This window comes from Histoplasma capsulatum, genomic scaffold (genome assembly GCF_000149585.1).
Source record: "Histoplasma capsulatum NAm1 scaffold_11 genomic scaffold, whole genome shotgun sequence".
NCBI classification, from domain to species: Eukaryota; Fungi; Ascomycota; class Eurotiomycetes; order Onygenales; family Ajellomycetaceae; genus Histoplasma; species Histoplasma mississippiense.
Window position 1 is genome coordinate 513,094 of NW_001813972.1, and position 21,905 is coordinate 534,998.

Sequence of the window (21,905 nt, forward strand, 5' to 3'; positions counted from 1 at the left end):
CGCGTATGTAATGAGAGTTTGGGATTGATGTTGGGAGAACGGGATGAAAGGATCTTTATATATATTCTTTTCCTCATCCTTTTTTGTTTTCCCAGTGTGATTCTTTTAGTGCCTTTGGATGATGCATGTAAGCTTGATCTGATCTTGATTCCATTTGCGAGAGCTATTTATGTGCTGTATGGGGGCGTCTCAGTGGCTTCACGAGCAACACCGAGCTTGACACCCAGTCTGACATCAACATTTTGCAATTTCATAACCATCAGAATAGACTAAATTTCAGTTTAGCTTTTTCTCTCTTGCTCTTCATGTACAGTAGGGAAAGCAAAAAGCGGTTTGACCTTCGGTTCTTCTAATTTCGTTGTTTCTGACGGCACAATCTCATTATTTCTGTTGCGTGTTGCCAAACATGGAGAGCTGGATCTACGAAGGAGAAAAGAAATGCTGTGCCATGTTCATTGATGTATGAAAACATACAAATGCTAAGATATCTTTGGGACCCTGACGGCGGTGATACCAATTGCAATGAATCAAGGAAACTAGAATAAAGAGCTGTGAATGAGGTAATGAAATAAGAAGACTAGGCGTAGAGCCCGAACTCATCATAACATAACAAAATTCTTGGAGGGGAAAAAAATTCTTTTCTTTTATTTTGCAATCACTATCATCCTTCATGTCCCATGTGTGTATGCCTGTCTATCTATGATGCTAAGGGAGAGCGGCATGGAGTGGTTAGCTCATGAAAGTATTTTTGTTCGCGGAAAGGCCCAGATCTTTGCGAGATAAGAAAAGGCAAGAGAAAGCGAAAAAAAAAACATCTAGCTATCGTCTTCGGAACGTTATATGCGGTCTGTCTAACGTTGTAAGTGGAACAGCCCAGGCTGGAAAAAAGGGGGAAAAGAAATTGTGGCCAAAATTAAAAGAAGAACATTGGAACAAAATGTGCAAAGAAAAAACGAAGCAATGGCAAATAATAATGAAATTGGGCCAATGATAAATGGAAAGGATTTGAATTACAGCGATTGGCTGAATTGAAGTATTATTTGGCATTGATCACAACGCCTCAATCTCGGCGATGCATTTCTCGAATTCAGACCAATGCCTCATAACAGATTTAGCGCCCAGGCCCAACAGGGTATTTGCAACCGCATCCTGTTGAGCCTTTCCGTGGTAACAGCCCACGTAGGCGATGACGGGGATTTCGGAGCGAATGGCACTCAACGTGCCGCTTTTGCTGTCCTCCACAGCAATGCACTCACTAGGGGTCTTATTGAGAACCCTGAGGGAGTGCAGGTAGATTGCTGGGTCAGGTTTTGTTGTCGGCACAGGGAGGGAGGTAGCCGCGCTGAAGATGTGTTCCGGTTTGAAATACCGTTCCTGGTCGACCTTCTTGATAGAAGCCTTCACACGGCGGAGAGCAGAGGACGAAACCACAGCCATGTCGTATTTCTTCGAAGCGAAGAGCTTGGCTAGCTCCTCAGTGGATCCTTCACAGGGTTGTGCCTTGGCCTCTAGCTTGGCTATGACACGGTCCTCCTCCTCCTTGACGTATGCTTCAAGCTCAGTTTGAGAGAGATTGAAGTTGAACTTGGCCTGCAGGGCCACCATCATACCACGGAAGTTCTGACCAACAAAGTCGGTGATAAGCTGGGAGCCGGTGTAGCGGTCAGGAATGCCGTGCTTTTCGAGGATCTCGTTGGCGATGTCTGCACATGCTTCAAAAGCGAGTTCCTCTGAGAGGACAAGCGTATTGTCGCAGTCAAACAGAAGGGTTGTGATCTAGAAAAGGATCTATAGTCAGCATCGGAGGGCAACTATTGAACAACCAAAGCAAATAAGGGCACAGAGTGCGGGGGTCCACCCTTCATCCGGCAGCGCAGATGATGGAGAATGGCAACAATCCATGGAAAACCTTACCTTAGGCATTGTGGCGTAGTTGAGATAGTTTTCCACGAAAGGGATATTCTTCGGAATGCAAATAGAGAATCCTGATGTAGATGGGAGGAGTGTTGGTGGGGGGTCAATATTTGTTTGTTGAAAATGGATGTTTATTTGGTGGGGTTGGGGATTTTTTATATCAGAGGAATCAGGATTGACCAAGAGAACCAGATGACAACAAAGTGGTACCCAGGGAATTACAAAAGTTTATTCACCAGGACAGTGATTATTGAACCGTTTCACCAGGCAATGAGTTACTGTCGAGTTCAGTGGCCAGTGGATCCTTATATTTTCTTGCTTTGCAGTGGGACAACTGGTATCATCAAGATCACATTGGAGATCAAGCGGAGCAAAGCGGAGCCTATGATTTTATCATGAGGGGCAAATTTTTGTTCAGCATCTGCCGTTTTTAGTGCCCTGGATGATACCTGAATTCTGCCTCAAGTCACAGAATATCGTTACAGGACTCAAGACTGACCCACCTTGGAGCAATTGATAGGTAGTCCCTGTGCTGAACAAAGGGAGCATCCACCTCCGCCTCCAACTAGTTCATCAAGGAGTGACAAGCCATTTTGACCTGGTTCTGGCCGAATCGAACGAACCCACCAGCAACCTTCGCACCAAATGATCTATAGGCGCTACGCTCGATGAGAACAAGATGCGGCGAGCTCAATACTGCTAGCCCACTAGCCGCAGCCTATCGTTGGCGTGTGGATCCAGAACTGATGACCATGGCCCCTCATTCCTACCTTTTCCTTTGCTTCTATGTCCCTTTTTCATGAAAATCATAGAATAAAGCATAGGGGAGAGTGGTGGGGAGACATGAAAAAAGGGAGAAAGGGTCAATAAAAACAATTACCACTGGTTCTGAAAAAGGATCTACTTTGATATTACTGCAAAACGAAAACGGGGACAACGAAATTTTTTGGCTCAGGCCGCATTCGGCGAGAGATTAGACTTGGACGAGGCCGCCGCACCATTTTCCCCCCTTTCTTCAGACTCTTCAGGTGCTCGCCCGTTAGCAAGCCTGAGCCCTAACAGCAAACACGACACCCCCTACACGGATGGGCCCACAGAACACATGCATATGCAGGAGTGTATTGATTTTCGAAATGCGACTGCTACCCAACGTTTGACGACATCTTTGTGGAAGACCTCTTGGAAGTGACAGCGACACCCATGAATGTGTCGCTTAAGCGCTTTCAATTCTTGATCACTCTGTTCCAGTCACCCAACATGATCGGCTGGATATGAGGATGAAAAGGATACATTCTCAAAGTGCCAATAGGAAGATGTTCTGCAATTGAACACGTCGCTCGAAAAGCCCCACAATTGACAAAATACCCCGCTGTACAATATACGGGCAGCTGCCCAACGTTTTGGGACAAGGACAACCGACGCCAACTGTTAACCCCCCAAACCAATGATTGAGATGCAATTATTATATTCCACATTCCAACGACGTTGTTTTAAGAGATAATACAGCGATAACTTCCCACACTAAAATAATAAGCGCAATCTTGCAGTTAGGACATGATGTCATTGCTTCTCATTCAGGGGTCACGTGCAAAAAAAGGATCAATCCTTAAGACGGGGCCAACCCATCTTAACATGTTCAATAAAAGGATTTTAGAAGGTTTACTCATTTGACACGGACCGGAGTTCTCCTGCCCCTGAACTCCCCTAGCTTAGCCGTCTGGGGTAGGGTGCGTACCCCTACGGGTGCTTAGCGACAACAAGGCCGTGTATCCTTTTGTATCAGCTTTTTTGATGTCGAATTCGGTGCTAGCTCACGTTATTTTATTTTAGATCGAGGACACGCTTGTGCCACATTTACACAAAAAATTCTTTGTCGGCGAGATATCTGTCGGAGTCATACCCTTCCCTGTTCGTGCGGTGGAAATTAATTTAGCATGTCGTCAAAAGCATCCATTGAATGGCCAGCACGGGGAAACTTCCGGTCACTTACCAGTGCCAGAAATTTTTGTCCTGTCTACTTAACGGAGGCTTCCATAGTGGTTTGTGTAGGTTCCTGATCCCAACAGGTAAATTACCAAGAGGAGCCGTCGTCCAACCATCCCTCTCTTTCAAAACACTGTTAGCCTTGTTTTCCAATACCCTTGAAAGCATGGTGGTTTCGACATCCCCTTGCGGAATTCCAACAGTGGAGTTTAGGCACATTGCAACAATGCGATCGGACCACTGGGTTCTGAACTCTGGCAATTTGGTGACTGAAAGTTGCCTAAGCCAACATGGATCATTGGGATCCTTTAATTTACCCAAATTTCGCATTATCAACACCCCAATACAGGTGCTTGTGAGGGGTTCTTTCTTGACATGCACGCGAAATCTGAATCTGGAGTCGCAGAATCGGCACTTGAAGCCTCGACAATGCAAGCAGCAACAATTTTGGACGGTGTTGAACTGATGTAGAGGCCCGACCTTGTGACGAGCCACAAGGTCGGGCCTATATTGTTTTATGACACACGGATCACCTAGGTGGAGATGGGGGCACAGAGGAATATCCAAGGCCAAGAACGCTCTTTCAGCGTCCGCTATGGAGGGAATTTTGGCAGAAGGATAGATCGCCACGAGGGTGGTTGTGGTAAGCACTTTGCATTTACCCCAGCGGACGATGGTCCAAGTTTCATCCTGAAAAAGACAAGGACGTTCCTGTAACGCAAGAGCCATATCAAATGCGTCATGAGAGCACTTTGGAAACTGGTAAGCTTGATTACTGGACTTGCTGAGGAGCACCACATCATCAAAGCTCGCACTTTGATAAGGACAAAATTGCAACAACCCTCTCCGATATCTTTTGCACTTGCGATAATGCGGATTCTGATCCCAGTCTAGCGGGTAGAACATGGATTTGTCATGTCTTTTACTCCAGCACATCCTGCAAGCCATTTTTTTCAACCCAGGCTCACGCTCCAGGAGGCATTGGAGTTCGAACTTCCCTTGCGTCGTGAGCAACCTCGTGGTAGGGTAATTGTGATAAAACAGCCGGCACACATATCTTAAACACTCCAATTCAAACGGCTTGAGATGTTGTACAATGAGGAGAACGATCTCAGGGGGTAAGCGGTGGAGGATCGACTTCTTGGAATTTTCCACCTCACCAGGTGTGATATAGTGTTGGTACATTTTTGGGCAATATTTACCACCATCAAAAGATGAGTATTTGCACTGGCTACATGTCAACTGAGGGCCATGGGTGCAGCGATCGTTGGACTTGGGAAATTTAACTTGGAAGCATCGAAATATTTTCGAACGAAGCTGAGGGAAGGTTAATTTGCCAGGTAGATTCCCCTCCTTAGGGGAAGGACGATTTGGCTTTTTCATGGCAGTGATGGTATTACGTCAAGTCAATGAAGAGGCAAGTTATTCTATTGGCAGCTTTGAATTTCTTTCGTTTTCGTTCCTTTTTGAATGAGAAAGAATATGACCGATAAATTTTGGAACATGAAGAATGCGAAAATAAAAAGAAATAAAAGGATGAAATGGAAGGTGAAGGGAAGGTAAACTCGGGAATATAAGTGGTTGAATGTTAGGATTTTTACAAATGACATCAATGCGCGGTCTACCAATGAACGTCTTAAACCACTAGTGCTTCATATAGACGTTGGATAAAGGTAAATTGAATCAAAACTAAATCAAAGTCTGGTTTTCGGTTTCTTCTCAGCTCGCAAGCCACCCGAGATTGTAATTCCGCCAACATCTTACCAATTTCAACGGTTGAAAGTTATACCTTGCGCTTATAAGCAAAGAAGCCCCAGGCATAGTTGCTGGTGCAAGATCTGGGGACAAACGCTCTGCTGGTCGAAAGCGGATGCAGGAAGGTTTACAACTTTGTCTGCCAGAGCTTATATATCTAGCTGCGCTTTCCCTACGCCGATTGTGCAATGGCGCACGCTAGATCCACGAAAGTGACATGCGGTATGTATAAAGATTGCTAGGAAAGCTCTAACTCTTTCCACACTGTCTTATGACCTAACCGACAAAAATGATGCCTTCGGAGATTGCAAAAGCGACCGGGCTGTGATGTTGAGTTTTGGAGCTATCACTTTCCTCACTCAGGCTTAATCTATGCGAATATAGAGTAAAGGCTTGGGGATGAGGGGAATAGGATTGAAGTTCCTTTAAGTGAGCAGTTCGATTATTGGCATGCGCTTAAATTCCTTCGGGAAGGGGAGAAGATAGTAATGTGTGCAACTGTGGACCCAGGGAAGCCAGAGCGACACCAGGAGGATTTTTTGATCCCTACTAGCACACTAGTATTCACTCGAGAGTCAGTGCTCCTGGGGTTCGCCGTCGACTTCTTGCTCAGACCCTCTCCTTGCGACGTAATAATTGCATCCCAAAAGATTCTTTTTAGAACAGAGAACTAAAGGCGAAAACCAGAAAATCTCGGGAGGAGGGTCAGTTTGCCGGTTTTAGTTAGCCGAGCTACTCTCAAGTAATTTTGAAACTCCCACTAAGTTCGGCAATCGGCTTCACGGCGATTGGCCGAATTACGGCAATTTCGGCAACGTGTTAGATCATTCAGAATACAGGAAATAGCAGCAGAATAGAAATTCTATTTTGCCGTTTATACCTTGCAAGTCGGTTTATTTCATGTGTGAAAGTACTAGCAATTCTGTTCGTTCCCGGGCTTGTAGCGCGTGCAGAGTAAAAGCCGGTTCATCACAGCGAGCCGTCATCATACGATTTCATTTATTATTTCTAATGAATGGAATATAACGCTCTTCCAAAAATCAAATAATCAACCAATTTAGACAAAAATTGAGCTTAAATTTTGTAGCATTCATCCGTCGATTGCAGATTATTCGGCTGCCCCACGGCTAAAATTCAACGCATAACCAATGCTGGCATTTGATTGGCTGCTTCCAACCACCCTGATTAGTAAGCAAACCAAACAAATTTCAGTAACTAGCCAAAACTGTTCAGCGAAGGCGAGCAAGTTACTACGAGTACTATGTATCGCAAAGGATAAAGTCCTTAACATGGCCAACCCCAACCCTTACCCTACTTCCATATCATCCCTCCATTTTCCATCTTCTGCTCATCAAAGTATCTCCCAAATCCTTTCCTCGCTTCGCAAGTCCGCGCTGTCAATCACCAACAGGCTACGGTCTATTGAGGAAGATTCAGAGTTTACCGAACACGTTGCGGATCACTATGGGTTACCGCTCGTCGCCAATGAGAGATGCGGTAGCTGGTATATCCCCACAGACAGGAAGGCTGGAAGTGCCTATTTCAAGAGCACTGATGGCCACGAAGGGCAGTGGGATTTCAGTCTGCGCAGGCTAAACTTACAGTTACTAGATATTCTGAGGGAGAATGGAGGGTAAGCTCAGTCCTTGTTGAACTTCTACATTCTAACCCGGATTTAAGATTTGTTTTCCTAATTTCGTATTATTTAGATGTGTTATCGTGGACTCCACCAGAAGAGGCAAATGTATGTATACGTTTCCGACATGTCCATGATCCTAGTATGGGTACATATACATCTGTCAAAAGTATCCCATAAGCAAAAGCAATCGCTTCTCATCCCACGCCCTGTAGGTCTAACACGATATTCCCTACTCAGCTATGCCTGATGCACTATCAAAAACAGTTCCTATATGGACCGCTGTCTTGAATAGGGCCCTTTTCCCGGACGAAAAAACATTTCACGACGTCCAATTCCCTCCAGACTTCTTGGGTGCTTCTGAAGAGTCACAGATTGAAAAGCGAATTGATGGCTTTGTTATTTCACTAAATGTAAAATTTCTTTCCACTTTTCTCTTGGTTTTAATGAAGGGGGTGAAATATATATGTGTGTATATATATATAACTACTAACACTAATCGAAGTCCCTCAAACTCAATATGCAAGGACTACAATCACGCCTCGGCAAGCCCATAAGACTTACCTGGGCTACGAGAGAATTCCTTTGGCCCGAATATACTGAGAAAGAAATGGATGCTTTCCATCTCATCGTTCTTTGCTCTGCCTCGAGACGCGTTCAGGGGGCGGAGATGTCTGAGGGCGGTTATATCCAGGGAGCCGGAGATGATAGTGAGGCGTGGTCCTGCGGCCTGACTCCGAGAATCTTTTGGGACAATAGATCTACCCTGTTCGCTACTGTCGAGGAAGACTTGCCGGCTGTGATTGCTGAATTAATCGGGAAGCATCATCGGGAGATGGGAAATGAAGATGCCGTACTAATACGGCCTACCAATAATATCTATATTGGGAGAAGTGGCCGAGGGAGCAACTCGGAGCCAGCTGGTGTGGGAATAAATGAGGAAAGACTATTCGATCTACGGATTAAGTGCAATGTGTCAGACGCAGGAGATATGGATACATCATTAACCGAGCCTACCACAGAGGAAGATGCGAAAACCTTGAACCTTGGGTGCCCTTCAGGGAAACTTGGGAGCCGGCAGCTAAGAAAGGTTCTCAACAAGGTTGAACAGTTTGTTGCTTTACATTTATCTCGTGATCCTTCACAGTCATTGATTGTGACATGCGATAATGGCAAGGACCTGTCCGCCGGCGCAATTCTCATGATAATCTGCATGTTTTATAACAAGGAAGGTGCGTACCCACATTGTTCGTCAGCGTCCTCGGTATGCTTGTACGCTTATAACAGAACGATACAGGGAACTTTGAAGGACCTCGGCGAGTTGATTTTATTAACAAAGAATACATTCGACAACGCCTCGCTTGGGTGATATCGTCCAAGCATGATGTGAATCCCTCACGGTCAACCTTGCAGTCGGTCCACGCATTCCTCATGAAGAGGCCCTGACCCAGAGCAATTGCATAGAGTGTCGTATATCAACCGCACTTCCACGAAAAACACATCAATGACATCAAACTCGCACGGGAGCAACTCTGTGATAATTTCTAGAAACTATCAAAACGAAGTGGATCTGCTATCTCTTAACGCCAGCACGATTACACCCTCATCCACCTTATCAAGCGTGTTTAGAGTAACCATACCCTCATCACCACATCTAATGACGAAGTCGTCCGCCCTCGCATTTGCTTGGACCCCCTTAAGAAATGGAACGCTACCTTTTGACAATCGATAGCTTAACACTGTGTAATTTTCTGCTACGACTGCGGGATGTTGCAAACCAACAGCAATACAAAAGAACCTCAAATCAAGTATACTGGTTGCAATATATGTAAGTTGCTCTGGGTGACCAGAGTTTTCCCTTGCCCAGTTGGGATTTCAAAAGTGTTTGGTCCTTCCCTACCTGTGGATGTCTGCTATTCAGTTGCATTGCAAAATCATCTTGCTCACTCTCCATAAGGAACCCTCTATTGTCATAGAACATTGGATGAACATGGACGCAAATATTGACATCAGTTGTTGATGATGCCGAAAACTAGCCAGATAATCTACTTTTCTTTATTTCAATATGTGCGGCTGCAGATGATCCACCTTACGAAAAAGGAACCCATTTTCAAATTTCAGGTCCGCATATAGGCCGGTCATATCTGACCGGAAACGCACGGAAGGGGAAGTTGTATCTGCCCATGTAGGTAGGGGAACTTTAGAGGCCCTGCGTTATAATACAGCAATATTAGCATTTCTGTGGTGATATCATCATTTCACATGCATGTGACAATCATGACACTAATCATGTGTGGAAGGTGTAAAGCTTGCTTGATTGAAAAGGTTGCTAGCTAAGTGGGGAGGTTATATGGCGGGAGGGATTAATAAGCTAAGACCTGCAGGTCTCACATCATGACATGTTTTGTACAGAGTTTGTATTGCAACTATTCCTGGGTATGTTGTTACATACATACATACCTCACCTGAAACTCGATGAATGCCACCATAAAGCCGTCGTAAATCAAATCCTGCGATCTCCTGGTATGGTTAACCTACACCATTCCCAGCCAATATTTGAAAGGCGACCCTAGCTATTTCCATTTTGCTTTACTATCTCCAAACATTCTGAACTATGGCAGTGACGATCTCTTCGAAAACGGATATCATGAGCCTGAGCGATACAACTTACACCCTCTCTGCCAGCTTAAAGCGGTAAGGGTCTATTTCAATAAATCGGAATTAAGGGTTTGAAAACTGATAATCCATAGTTTATTCCATTCTTCAAAATTCACGGATATCACAATCCAGGCGGGGGGGAAGAAGAATTCAAGGTCCATAAGCTCATCCTCTCTGGTCAATCGGAGTACTTTTCACGTATGTTTAGTGCAGAGTGGAAGGTTCGTCAGTCTCAATCTCCACTTCACTGTCGCTGGCATTTGTACCGATCACGTTAGTTTAAAATACCAGGAGACTGCAACCGACATTATCAAGTTAGAAGATGAGCCTCGAACGATCGAAGCGATGCTCCGTTTCATGTACGGGCTCGATTATGATAGTGGCAGTCAAGGGCGCACTTCACCGATGCTTTTCGGTTCCAAAGTGTATGTTGCTGCAGACTATTATGGCATTCCATAATTAAAAGAGAAGGCGAAGGCAAAGTTCGAGGTCGCTATGCATGTTTGCTGGGACATGGATGACTTCCCTATTACCATCGTGGAAGTCTATCCACCCACCCTTCCTATGGATCGGAACCTACACAATATACTTGCGAATACGGCTAAAGACCATTTTGAGCGGCTGTTGCAAAAGGATGAGTTCTTGTGCACATTCGAACAGTGCGGACGCTTTGCTGTGGATGTCGCGCAACTCCTGGCGAGCAACTATTACTCAATAAACGGAAGAAAGTATAGATGCCCCAGATGTAAGATTGAGTGGGAAGGGAAATTTCTCACCTCCGTATGCCTTCCTACCCATTGCATAAACTGTGGATGCAAGTCATATTGGGAGGAACACGTGCTCAAGTAAATATATCAATTTTGAGATACCCCCAGTTGAACAGAGAAGATGTGCTTCTCAAGGGATTAAAAAAAAGGCCTTGGACTGTCAATATTGACCAGAAAACACTTTTCCAAACACTTTTCCCAATAATCCCATCGCTATTTTCAAACTGATTTATCCCATCAATGTATTTCTACTTGGCCAGAAGTACTCTGATACTACAATTTGAATTCTACGCATCGGAGCTACCTTGCACAGGACTCCTACCCCTATCATTCTGGTTGTAGGAAACTTTTCACCACTTAAATTTCATGGAAACATTTTCCAGCCGTCTCCGAAATGGACTAACGTAGTGATTTTTTTTTTTTTTTTTTTTTTTTTTTTTTTTTCCCTTCCCGCCATGCTCGCCTTAGAATGTGGTACTCTCTGGAGTCCGCTATCATGAGAGTGTGTAGAAAATAAAAATATAGGGTTGAGAAATGAAAATAATTTCCATAGCTAAATTATCAGATTGGAGTTCAACTGCGAAATGGAGTAGAGTAATGGGCCTTATCTGACAGATCGTTATTAGACATGATACAAACATTTCCCCAAAAGCACACAACAAGTATTGAGTCTCGTGCAAGGAACTTCAACCCTGCCACTTCACCTTCCCTTCCCTCAACACCTTCAGCACTCCCAGTGGCACAACTCCCCTCTCTACAATTGCCAATCCACCATATCTCTTTGCAATCTCTCTGCAATACAACTCCGCTACCCACTTCCAGTACATATTCATGGAATGCCAACTGGAGAAAATTGGAGGTGAATTGTCCGCTGACGAATCGTCCAATCGAGTCTGCTCACCCATCAGCTCTGGTGTCCAATTGACAGCTATCTGTTTAGGACAGACGAGCAACTCCTGATATGCCAATACAAGGTTTCTGCTGGTGGTTTCGGTGTATCTGTTGAACTCCTCTAGTGACATGAAAGTCTCGGGTGCCATGTACGACGGGGAAGAGGAGCTGCTGCGCCCACCATGGCGGCGGCGATATGTATTTAGAACAAAATTGCCAGTGTGGTTGGGTCCATGCTTCTCAAATTGTTCCTTTGCGGCTGAATACGCTTTTTCGTCTTCTATGAAGGCTTTCTCCAGAGTCTTTTCCGGGGTCTTTCTCATATTCTCGCGAATGGCGAGGAAAGGGATCAGTGGGTTACGGAGATCTAGGCCTCCGAGCTCTACGGGGAAGTAGAAGACGCCATCCGGGAGATTGTGGACGTTGAATCGCTGAGCAATTAAGAGTCTGAGATAATCTACCGCATTGTAGGCGCGAGGAGTGGACGCGTCTACGTTGCTGGGTGACATGAAGAGCTCATTCTCTATCCGTTGCAGCGTAGTTATTGCCATTTCGATGTGCTCGCGCCCAAAACACATTGCGGGCTTACCAAAATTGTTAACAAAGAAGCGAGCAAAATAGCTGTTCCACGCTTTTATCCAGCTAAAAATGCTTCGACACGCATCCAGTTGGTGCTTAAGCTCCTTAACATGTTCATCTACCTTTGATTGGTCGATAATGAATCGACCTTCTTCTTCATCAAGCTTGAGAAATCCCCAACGCACGTCACCAGTGGGAAGGGCATTGTTATTGATATCTGAGTCCGAGTAACTGATGGACATGTTGTCAGAACCACCCTCATCCACGCCTTCGCTCTCGGAACAGCTCGGTTCCTGATGGGAAGACCGAGGGTTCTTTCCAGTTAGTCGCGCTGTCCCGGTTTTCTCCTCGTTAAACTCAATCCCCATAACTTTGCTGAACTCAGTCATAGCGCCCCAAGCACGAACACACAGTTTCTCCTGGCCCCAGAACCAAAAGTCGTCATGGAGGCGATAAAGGAAGGCACCATCTGCGGATTTTGAAACGGAATAATCCATGCAGAAAAGCAGCACTTCTCCAAGGAAGTCACTTAATGAATGAGACATTGGAACACCTCGCCTCCTTATTCGCGCTGGAGCATCAGGCCCATCATTCACGAACCTCACTGGTGCTTCGAGAAATGTTTTGAAGAAATTGAGCCAGATCTGTGGCATATGGAAAAATTTCAGGACCGTCAGCAGGGTTGAATGCGGGAGGGAAGGCCCAAACCATTTGAAGTCGGACCTTAATACTGTTATTTTCCCATATAGCGTAGTGGCTACCCGGGCCTCTGTAATTAGGAGATGAAGCAAGGAGTGCTTCCGGTCAATAGGTGAAGTAGAAAGATCCTCATCAACGTAGGAGTCATACGTAGGAGTCTGGCCTTGGGTATACGGGAGCTGGCTCATAAAGTAGGACGACTCGAACATGTCTCTCCTAATTTTATATAGATTCACTTGTGCATCGTTGTCGCCTTTAGGGTTTTCATCCAGAAAATATTGCCGCCTCTCCAGGTCGCGCTTCGGAATAGGCGGTGCGTTCCGCTTCCACGCATGCGAATTGAAAAACGTTCCAAATATGCCCTTGAACTTCACCCCCCATTGGACTCCTAGGTAGTGTAAAAAGAGTGCATCAAGAACGTCTTCGTCCATATACACCCGGTATTTTCCGTTCAGCTGTCGTCGCATCTCAAGCGGTATAACTTCGCTACCCCATTTCCAAGTATCAAGTTGAGCAAGACGCATGTTCAATACATCCGCAACCTCTTGAGCAACATCCTCATTCTCGAGAAACCCTTTGAGTATGACGACCTTATCGGGGGAGAAAATATCACTCGAAATGACCCCACTCGTGATCCATTTGAGGGAACTAGGTGTGAACGCTTTCTGATCCGCAAGCATCTCCTTTGAACAGGCCTTAACCGAACTCCGCAGGTCCTTGAGAGCCTGCTGGGATAGCCTGGTTTGAGCGAAAAGCTGCTCGAGGTACCGTTCAATAGCGACAGTGTCAGTTTGAGCTGGATCGAACACCAAGGACTCCCATTCCGCCCGCTGTTCATGCATCTCCTCCCTCCCCAACATGCTCGGACTGTCCTTCAGTTCCTTTCTCTGCAGCTGGGTCGTTAGGGTTTGTGAGCCATTCGGTAACCAGCTGACTAAAGAATAAAGCGTGCTCATGCTTTACGCTCCGGAGATCAAGGTCTCGCTTCAGCTCCTCTTCCCACGTCGACAGCGTCCCACTCGATATCGACGAGTCATATTTACTTTGGAATAAGAACCGTCTAATGTTCCGATACCGGCTCCTGGTCGACCCATCACACGAACTATCATGCCAATCACGTTCTGCATCATCTTTGTCGGATGTGTCCAAGCCATCACCGGGAAAACCCTGGATCTTTGTTACACCTTCAAGAAGGATCCTCACCCTTTCTCGAAGGTCCGTTTGACTATCAGCTTTCTTGAGGAGCGCTGATTTGCGAGACTCAAACAGGGCACGCTGTTTCTTGAGCTCGGTGATTTTCGTAGCAGTGATTGATTGTAAAGCTTGGGGAAGGGCAGCAGCAGTAGGCGGCATCCTGGATGGCATTTCCTGGGAAGCGTTTTGGTTTTTGATCAAGCAAGCGGGGCGCAGACAAGACGAAGAAAAATATAAGGACAAGAAGAAATAGTTGTTGCGAGTCCTCCAAACCTCTCGGATTTTTTTTTGAAAGTGTTCAGCACCAAGTACTGAGAATGGTTCTACAAACTTTGAAGAAAATTTCAAGGTGCTTGAACAGCTTTTATGTCGACGGCGTAAAAGACCGGCGAACGACTATCAGGGCTACAGAGCCAGAAAACGGGCGAGAAGAAGCTTCGCCAGTGCCAAACAGCAACCAAGCAAGAGTCAAAAAGCTAGTCTAAATATGGATGTTGGCTATCTAATAGGAGTTAGGTTTAGGTTTGGATCAGAGTTGGTTCCGGGGTTACGATTGAGTCATAAAAGTCTATCATGGGGGATTGTAGGAGGATTAACGTTGTTGTTCATTACTAAACCATCTACGCGAGAGCAACACAATATGTTGGGGGGCACGTGATAAGGTAGCCGTAGTATATTAGGCCACTAGGGCAAAGAGCTCAATCACCACCAGCGCCGTGGTGGTATAGAGGGTACGAATCACCCAATCCAATCCCCCCAACACCCCCCCTCGGACCCACTCTACCATCCGGCCAGCTGGGGGAACCTGGCTCTTCCTAAGTTCCACTACCCTACTGCCATTGGTCCTTGGTGGCCTGGGGTCTTCCTGGGTGCCTAACTGTGGGACGTCTAAGTGGTTGTATTAGCATGTCGGCAGCTGAGGCATATACAGTGCCTCGCAAGAAGTTTGAAACTATTGAGACTTCTAATCAATATCCACTAATTCAAAAGTAGTTTAACTCATAGTAGTTAGTAGTAGTTATAGTGTCACATGATATTTGAATGCATCCATTTACCTCTATTTTCATCTCTATACTGCTACGCATAGAATTCTTCTCTATTTTGTGTATGAAAGAGGAAAGAGAGAAGAAGAGAATGAGAATGCTCATTTTATGAATTTTACTAAAGCAGTCTATATGCATAAATAAATATTCAAAGTTAAAAAATATGTAATATAATTAATATACACAGATTATTTTCTTGCTCTTCTGAGAAAGATAAACAGTTTATTCAGATTTATTTTTAATTATACACACATCAATTCAATCTTTTCCACAATCTCTAGAACAGATCTTGATTTCATTGTATGATGATGATTGAATATCTCATCAATGATCATCTTTCATTGAAAAAAGAACATGCAATCATTATTCTTCTTTCTTCAACTAGACTCATATAATGATTTCAAATGCTGTATAGAAAACTGTTTATTCAATATCTGTTTTCATTTTTTTCAGAAATGATTAATTGATTAAATCATATGAAAGAGTTGATATATTCAAATATCATTCTTAGTTGATAAATGCTGTAGCAGAAGTGATGATAGCAGCAGCAATGATTGATAAAGAAGAAAATGAAAATATAAATGTAAAAATGAATAAAATCTTAACAATATTTTTCTATACACAGACAGAAACAGAGATAGACTGAAAGATTTAAAATTCAACTATTATTATATTAATTTTACACTGAATTTTATCAATCTTCTTCTTTATTCATACATCTCTGACTTTTATCTGATCCATTTATCACATTGATCTGTCTTTGTACAGTGCTCAAACTCTCAGAAATTTGTAATATTAAACGTTGAAACATCATTTTTTATGAAAAAATGAAAACTAACTTTGCAGTCTGTACAGCATCTACAAACTGCTCATACTTTACACATTGAAACACTGAGTCAGCTCACAGTTAATGAGTTGAAAATTCTCTCTGAAGAAAAGTAGAATTTTGTAATATCATCATATAAAGATAATTTAATAGCTGTAAAAATCTCTGAGCTGCAAGATCATCTGAATCAAATAAACTTTCATTATCAAGCTGTTTCAGATTCATATTAGAGATTTTAGAAAAAGTGATAGAGAAGAATTTGTTTTCAAAATGAAATTAAATAAATCATTCATTTATTTATGATCAGAGAAATTTCTTCAACAGCTTGGATGAAATGATTATAGTTTATGAAAAATAGTAATTATTTGACAAACTAGAATTGAACTTTATAATACCTCATATAAACTCTTTATTGATTTGACTGAGATAGCAGCTGATTAAAAAATCATTATTTTCATTATTCAATTTTATAAATGCTGCTCTCATTCATTTCATTAAACTCTGTTTTTTATGCATCTGTGCATCATTTGATATGAATTGTTCTTCATCATACTCAGTATATCTGTATATATAAAAATTTTGTACATATTCATACATGCTTTATAAATCTGTGAGCTTTTAATATATCATTCAAAATTTAATCAATTGAATAAGAATAAGAGTTCTTTTATCTGCTCTGCTATGTATGATATAAATCAATAAAAACTGTTCAATATTGTTTGATCAAATCTTTTTCTATTGTCTGCATAATCTTTTCTCTTTCAATATTTATACACTTTCTTTTGTGATGATTTTTTTTAAATGAATGATTGAAAATTTTCTTATTAAAAAATCAAATTGTCTTCTGCTCAGAAACAATCTGATCATCTGAAAACTTTTTTTCATCATATCATTTCTATTATATGAATAGTGGAGATTGAGCAGCAGTGAAAAGTTAGTCTATCAAATTCTATCTCTCTTTATACACAGAAATAAAGAAGAAATAAAAATAAAATAAATTTATATATTATCATTAATTCATTCTACTTTTTTATATATATTATCTGTGTATTTTTTGATCTGCTTTATCTGCTGATTCTCAGTGCATTCTTTTTTTATACTGTTATTTTTACAATAAGATCATGCTGTAACTGCTTCTGTGCAGCAGCAGTTTCAACAGCAGTATCAGCAGCAGAAATCATTATCAGTCTTTCTCATTCATATAAAAATGCAAGGATTTTAAAGTAAATGAGCAAGAACGACAACTTTATTAACAAAATTTAAAAAACATTTAAAACACGAATTTTAAAAGGAAAAAGGTCTTTACTTTTATATAAATACACTGAAAACGATAGCGAACGATAGCCCTGATCGCAGGGAATCTCACGACACCCAGCAATCCCCAGTTGAGGTGGTGCTGGTGCCATGGTTGTGATGGAGGAAATCGTGGGACGCGCTGACGGACGCCCGCGAGAAGAAAACTCTGACAAGAGGCAGCAGCCCACCACATGTGGAGCAATATTGACACAGTTGAGCAATGTTCTTTGCAATGGGAGCGAAGATCCTGCCATCAACGGCAAAGGGAAGGAGGTAGTGGAGGAGGCAGCCAGGTTGGTGAGGGAGTTGAAGGTCAAACTGGGGGAGGTGATGCTGGCCAAGGTGGAAGACGCGACCGTGGCGACACGTGTACAACGCCAACCCGAAGGAGTGAAAGAAGCCAAACTGTCATCATGGGCCAAGGTCGCAGGACAGGGAATTCCAGAAAAACCAGTGCCTAACCGAACCCTCCGCGAGATTACTGTCCTACGCCGGGACTGCGAAGCCCCCCCAGCTGAGGAGGCCACCCCCCCAGCGATTGTGGCAGCCGTCAACGCCAGAATTGTGGATGTGACAAAGGGAAAGGTGCTTGCAGCAAGATGTCTCCCCAGTGGAGACATCATCCTGACAACCGACGCGAGGGAGACCAGGGAGGCCTTGACTAAGAGCAGCACATGGCTGGAAGTCTTGGGACAAAAGGCGAAGGCAAAGCACACCCTGTACCCAGTCATGGTTAAGGGAGTCCCAATGGGCAACACCAACTGGAAGGAGGAACAGCAAGCCATCATGGCAATTTACGCACAGAATGAAGGACTCCGAAGAGGGGTACAAATTGAGAGACTGTCTCTACGACGGAATGCCAGCTTGCAGGCAAAGGTTGGGTCTCTTGTACTCAGCGTCACCTCGCCTCAGCAAGCCAACCTACTAGTAGACAATGGATTGATAATAGACAGCATATTTTGTGACGTTGAAATCTTCCACCGGGAAGCGCAGGTCACCCGGTGCTTTAACTGCCATGAGTATGGGCATACGGCCAGATTCTGCAGGCAGGCCAAAAGGTGCGGGTTCTGCGCGGCAAAAGAACATGACGACAAGGAATGCCCAGCACGAAAAGCTGGGGAACAACCGAGGTGCGCAAATTGTAGGGGAACACACCCAGCCTGGGTCTCTAAGTGCCCTGAGAGGGAGAGGGCATCAAGCAGGGCCCGTACAGCATACATGGAAAGACCCCGTAGGTTTATGGAGCCAAAAGCACAAAATGGGTGGCAGGTGGTGCAAACCAGAGGAAATAAAAGGTTACCCACTGGGGAACCAGAGGGCCAAAGAAGAGGACCAGGCCGACCCAAGGGGATTCTGCAAGCAGGCGAAGCCCAGAGAGGAGCTCTAAGTGCCTTTATAGCACCACAGAGCTCACAACCTGGGTCTCAGCTGCAGGAGGACCTAATGGACTACACGCAGACCCCAGCCCCCACGCAACAATGAGGGACACACTAAACCTCCTACAATATAACGTGCACAACTCTGCGAGAGTTATGGGTGCGTTATTGGCAGACCCTGCAACAGAAGACAAATACGACGTAATTGCAGTACAAGAGCCCAGCCGGAATCCCCACATGCTAGCAACACACTGCCCCAGAAGCTGCGGCTTCTGGCCAGCATATCACCCGGAAACACACCCAAGAGTATGCTTTCTGGTCAACAAAAGGCTCGTGGAACACACATGGGAGTGCCACTACCACTCAGAATACATTGCAGTGCTGACAATCACCACCGACCTGGGTAAGGTGCAAATAGTCAATGTGTATGCACCTCCTCCAGGGGGCTACAGCAGTGAACCGGAGGAATCCCCCATAGGCCAGCTGCAGGAGGTAGCCGGAATGGGCACAGATGCAGAGCTGGTCATATTAGGAGATCTTAATGTCCACCATGAGAGGTGGGGAGGGGTGAGAGTGGAGAGAAACTTCCGCATGGCATGGCAGCTAATAGCACAGGTGGATAGGCTGGGTCTCCAGCTTGCCACACCTGTAGGGGCTACCACATGGCAGGACAGAGGCAGCCCAGGGACGACTATAGACCTCACCTTTCTATCACCACTCCTGCACGACAAGCTCAGGAGGTGTGCAATAGCGGAGGAGGCATGCAAAGGATCTGACCATAAGCCCATGGAAACAACACTGGAACTCACACCCATCCCAAAGGAGGCTGAGAGACGAAACTGGAAGAATGCGGAGCCTGAGGAGGTAGCAAGGGACTGCCAAAAGCTATATGTGCCACAAAGCCTGGACTCCAGGCAAGCAGTCAAGGAGTATGCAGACTACCTGGTAGGATTTGTAGGGACATTAGCGGACAAACACGCCACCGTAAGTAAGGCTGGGTTAAAATCCAAGACATGGTGGTCACCGAGGGTGGCCAAGGCAGTGGAGGAGTACAAGCAGGCTAGGAGGTCCCAGCTCCCAGAAATGGAGCGGCTCAGGGCACGCTGCAAGCGCAACAGAGAAATCCACTTGGCTAAGACAGCAAACTTCAGAGATCTGGTTGACAGGACCCGTGATGACCCCAGATTGATGTGGGGACTAGCAAAATGGGGCAAGGAAAGAAGCCATCTGCCCCCACAGGCACCTACTGTCCCCCCCTGAGAACAGGGGAAGGGGCTGACGCGACGGTAGAAACCTCTTTTGAGGGGAAGGCTGAGGCATTACGACAACGGTTCTTCCCACAGCCAGAGCCCGCCGACTTAAGTGACACCAATATGGAGCTGCTGCAAGCTGAAAGGGAAGCGTCAAATGACACCATCAGTGTGGAGGACATGGAAAGCCTGATCCAGAGACTGCCAAACAGGAAGGCACCAGGGAGGAGTGGGATCACCAACGAGTTCCTTAAGATGCTGGGCAGAACATTTGTGGAGCCATAACAGCTCTCACCAATGCATGCTGGCATTGGGAGACTTACCCAGACACGTTTAAGGAAGCCAAGACAGTGGCCTTGCGCAAGCCAGGGAAGGCTGACTACCAGACTGCAGGAGCGTGGAGACCCATTGCCTTGCTGGACACAATAGGGAAGATTGTGGAGGCAGCAACTGCAAAACGCCTGCGGAAGATCGCGGAGGACCACAACCTGCTACCCTCACAGCAAAGGGGGCAAGAAGGGGCAGGTCCACTGAAACAGCCATAGCACAACTTCTAGCCCAGATAAGGACAGTGTGGCAGCACCCAGGACAGGTGGCGTCGGTACTCTCCCTAGACATGACAGGGGCCTATGACAAGGTGCTGCGGGAGCGAATGGTTCACATCCTCCGGCGACTGGGCATCCCCAGGGACCTGGTGGGATGGGTTGCGTCCTTCATGACCAACAGGAAATCCACAATTGCCTTTGAGGGCCAGGAATCAGACACTTTTGACATCCCAGCAGGCATCCCGCAGGGGTCACCCCTATCACCTATACTATTCCTATTCTACAATGAGGAACTGGTGCGCATCTGCTCAAGACCGGGGCGCCCGGTGGTGTGCATAGCCTTTGTAGACGATGTCAACGTGATGGCCTATGGCCAGTCCACTGAGGACAACTGCAGGGAGCTCCTGCGCATGCATCGGGCATGCGAGGAGTGGGCAGCACGGCACGGGGCGGTCTTTGCCCCCCAGAAGTATGAGCTAATGCACTTCACACGGGCGCGCAACCAATTCAACCTACAGGCTGAGCTGAGACTGCCAGGACAAACTATACAACCGAAACAGGTGATGAGGGTATTGGGAGTATGGTTAGACTCTAGGCTGAGATGGAAGGGCCACCTGGACGCGGTGGCAGGCAAGATGAAGACTCAAGTCAGAGCACTGTCCCAAACCACCCAATCCACATGGGGGCTCCCACTACGACAAGCGAGAATGGTGTATAACATGGTCATCAGGCCGGCCCTGACCTTTGGAGCAATAGCATGGCACCAGCCACAGGGGCAGGGGGGCACGGGTCCAGCTAAGTCAGGACTGGCCCTCAAGCTGACCACAGTGCAGAACTCCTGCCTCAGAATAGTGGCAGGGGCATACAAAAGAACCCCAACAAGCACACTGGAAGCGGAAACCCACACAGTACCCTTAGACATCCACCTGGATGGGCTAGTGGCAAAGGCGGTCAACAGGATGAAGGCCTCAGGAATGGCGCAACAAATTGAGAATGCGTGTGCGGCCATAAGGACCAGGCTTCGGCACCGGGGGGTGACAAGGGGGGCACAGAGACACATGGGAGCTGTGGTTCACCCGGCAGCCCTGCCAGTGGACTGGGAACAGCAATGGATTCAGGGTGCTAAGGAGAGAGTCACAGCAGAGATGACACCGGAACAACGAGCCAACCTGGACCAAGCCTCATATAATCACTGGCTGAAGCGCGAGCAGCTCTGGAGGTGGGTGCAGAGGTGGAAAAGACGTGAGCCCCCCTGGGGGGAGCGGCATGGCCGGCCCCCAGACAAGAAAATTCTGAAGTGGCACACCGGCCTGCGCAAGGCTCGCAGCACTATCATCATCCAATTGAGGTCAGGGAAAACCGGACTGGCAGCTTTCCTAAACCGGTGTAAGGTACCTGAATTCCCCACCCCACGGTGCCCCTGTGGGTATGAATGGGAAACAGTCGAACATGTTCTGATACACTGCGAACGCTGGGAGCAGCAGCGTCAGGGC

General features: G+C 45.7%; 6 protein-coding genes across 6 annotated transcripts in view; 4 read left to right on the forward strand and 2 right to left on the reverse strand.

Annotated features, from left to right (window-relative positions):
- Positions 1-353, forward strand: part of HCAG_08407 (predicted protein) — a gene marked incomplete at both ends in the record, with an annotated part of 3,700 nt that extends 3,347 nt beyond the window's left edge. Inside the window, 2 exons of the mRNA XM_001536575.1 lie at positions 110-127; positions 286-353. Of these exons, the coding sequence (XP_001536625.1) occupies positions 110-127; positions 286-353 (86 nt within the window). The remainder of the gene's footprint in view (positions 1-109; positions 128-285) is intronic.
- A 697-nt stretch (positions 354-1,050) lies between these two features.
- HCAG_08408 (conserved hypothetical protein) lies at positions 1,051-1,923 on the reverse strand (the record flags this gene model as incomplete). Its single annotated transcript, XM_001536576.1, has 2 exons — positions 1,051-1,776; positions 1,915-1,923. 2 exons carry the CDS (start codon positions 1,921-1,923, stop codon positions 1,051-1,053), a joined length of 735 nt encoding a protein of 244 aa, XP_001536626.1.
- A 3,917-nt stretch (positions 1,924-5,840) lies between these two features.
- HCAG_08409 (conserved hypothetical protein) lies at positions 5,841-8,734 on the forward strand (the record flags this gene model as incomplete). The annotated part of the gene is made up of 7 exons (XM_001536577.1): positions 5,841-5,874; positions 6,314-6,356; positions 6,842-7,285; positions 7,362-7,396; positions 7,529-7,701; positions 7,794-8,520; positions 8,586-8,734. The coding sequence occupies 7 exons, from the start codon at positions 5,841-5,843 to the stop codon at positions 8,732-8,734; spliced, it is 1,605 nt and encodes a 534-aa protein (XP_001536627.1).
- Positions 8,735-9,902: 1,168 nt separating this feature from the next.
- HCAG_08410 (predicted protein) lies at positions 9,903-10,405 on the forward strand (the record flags this gene model as incomplete). Its single annotated transcript, XM_001536578.1, has 2 exons — positions 9,903-9,982; positions 10,039-10,405. 2 exons carry the CDS (start codon positions 9,903-9,905, stop codon positions 10,403-10,405), a joined length of 447 nt encoding a protein of 148 aa, XP_001536628.1.
- Positions 10,406-11,399: 994 nt separating this feature from the next.
- Positions 11,400-14,235, reverse strand: HCAG_08411 (conserved hypothetical protein; the record flags this gene model as incomplete). Its single annotated transcript, XM_001536579.1, has 2 exons — positions 11,400-13,816; positions 13,926-14,235. 2 exons carry the CDS (start codon positions 14,233-14,235, stop codon positions 11,400-11,402), a joined length of 2,727 nt encoding a protein of 908 aa, XP_001536629.1.
- Positions 14,236-17,349: 3,114 nt separating this feature from the next.
- Positions 17,350-21,870, forward strand: HCAG_08412 (predicted protein; the record flags this gene model as incomplete). Its single annotated transcript, XM_001536580.1, has 7 exons — positions 17,350-18,371; positions 18,641-18,777; positions 19,036-19,601; positions 19,802-20,096; positions 20,195-20,392; positions 20,425-21,631; positions 21,804-21,870. 7 exons carry the CDS (start codon positions 17,350-17,352, stop codon positions 21,868-21,870), a joined length of 3,492 nt encoding a protein of 1,163 aa, XP_001536630.1.
- Between the last annotated feature and the right edge of the window lie 35 nt (positions 21,871-21,905).